Genomic DNA, 1738 nt, shown 5'->3' on the forward strand with positions numbered 1-1738 from the left:
AAACATCTTGATTGACAGTCAGTGGTGGTGCCACCTTTAATCCCAGCACTTGGGAGGCAGCCACAGGTGGGTCTCAGTGAGTTCAAAGCCAATTCGGTCTACAAGAGATAATTCCAGGACAGCCAGGGCTACAAACCCTATCTTAAAAACAAAACCAAAATAACAACAACAAAAAACTTGATCAGGGGTGTCCTTATCATCTTCTTTAATGCATTTTATAGAATGTCAAAGTGGGAAGAAAAAACTACTGCATGATTTTTTTCCTAGTTAAATGTGGGGAATAGAGTCATTAACTGGAACTTTTTGCTTTTAAACCTTAAGGCTATATTTATTGCCAGAGAATTGAGGAAAGTGACTATGCTAGCAGTACGCAGAAGAAAACCAAAGACGAACTCTTGAACTTACTAAAGACTATTAAAGAGGACTCACAACTCTCTGCCAAGGAGAGAAAGAAGCTGCTAGGCCAGTTCCGCAAGTGTCATCCAGATATCTTCATTGAGTATTTTGGAGACTGAGTTTCTAATGTCTGTATATATATTCACTGTTTATTTTAAGAGCAAAATGGATGTCTATTATGAAGTTGTACTTAATAAAAATTTTATACCCTATATGTCAAAAACCATTGCTCAGCTGGTGTATTAATGCTAAGGACTAGGTGAGTTGGTTTATGATTATGTTCAATTTATATAGAAAATCATAGGAATTTAGAGGATATAGGAGTAATATATTTATGTAAGAAAGTACTGGGACTGGAGAAATGACTCAGCAGTTAAGAGTTAAGAGCACTTGACCTGGGTTAGGTTCCTGCAACTACATCGTGGCTTACAACCATATGTAACTCCAGTCTCAGGGGACCCAAGGCCCTCTTCTGACCTCTGTGGACAACGTACACAACGTACACATCTGTATACTCATTCATATAAAATAAATACACCTAATAATAAAAGTACTTAACAGGAAGTCTACATATTTAGTAAGGATATGTTTTTGGTTTTCGTTAGCTTTGTTTTCATTTTTTTGAGATAGAATATGGTGGTAGAAAATGGCCCCCAAAGGGAGTGGCACTATTCAGAAGTGTGGCTTTATGAAGAAGGTATGCCCTGTGGAGGCAGGCTTTGACATCTCATATATGCTCAAGCTTTGTTCAGTGTGATACTCAGTCCACTTCCTGTTGCCTGCAAGTTATAGGACTCTCAGCTACTTCCCCAGCACCACGTCTCCCTGCACACATAGGTGGGACTCCTGTGTCCCACCATGATGTTATGGGCTGAACCTCTGAACTGTCAGCAAGACATCCCAATTAAATGTGTTCTTTTTAAGAGTTGCTGTGGCTCAGTGGGTAAAGACACCTGCCACCAAGCCTAAGGAACTGAGTTCTATTGTATGATGTTTTATTCTTTTGGCTTTTTGAGGGGCCTGCCACCCAGCTCCCAAATAAATCACACACAGAGGCTTATTCTTAGTTATACCTGGCCTTCGCTTGACTTGTTTCTAGACAGCTTTTCTTAACTTAAATAATTAACCTGACTACCTTTTGCCTCTGGGCTTTTATCTTTCTCTATTTCGGTATCCCTTTCTGTACTTCTATTTCATGATTTACTGTGTGGCAGGCCCCTGGTGTCCTCCTCTCCTTCCTTGGTCTCCCATAACTCCTGTTTATACCCTCTGCCTGCTAACTCTGCCTATCCTTGCTCCTGCCTCACTATTGGTCACTCAGCTCTTTATTAGGACCATCAGG

At 40.4% G+C, this 1738-nt stretch overlaps 1 protein-coding gene across 1 annotated transcript in view; it reads left to right on the top strand.

The window, feature by feature from the left end:
• Nucleotides 1-594, top strand: part of Depdc7 (DEP domain containing 7) — a 22835-nt gene extending 22241 nt beyond the window's left edge. Inside the window, exon 9 of the mRNA XM_005364065.3 lies at nucleotides 322-594. Coding sequence (XP_005364122.1) covers nucleotides 322-515 — 194 coding nt within the window. The 3' untranslated portion in view covers nucleotides 516-594. The remainder of the gene's footprint in view (nucleotides 1-321) is intronic.
• The last annotated feature ends 1144 nt before the right edge of the window (nucleotides 595-1738 follow it).

Source organism: Microtus ochrogaster (genome assembly GCF_000317375.1).
Source record: "Microtus ochrogaster isolate Prairie Vole_2 chromosome 14 unlocalized genomic scaffold, MicOch1.0 chr14_random_1, whole genome shotgun sequence".
NCBI classification, from domain to species: domain Eukaryota; kingdom Metazoa; phylum Chordata; class Mammalia; order Rodentia; family Cricetidae; genus Microtus; species Microtus ochrogaster.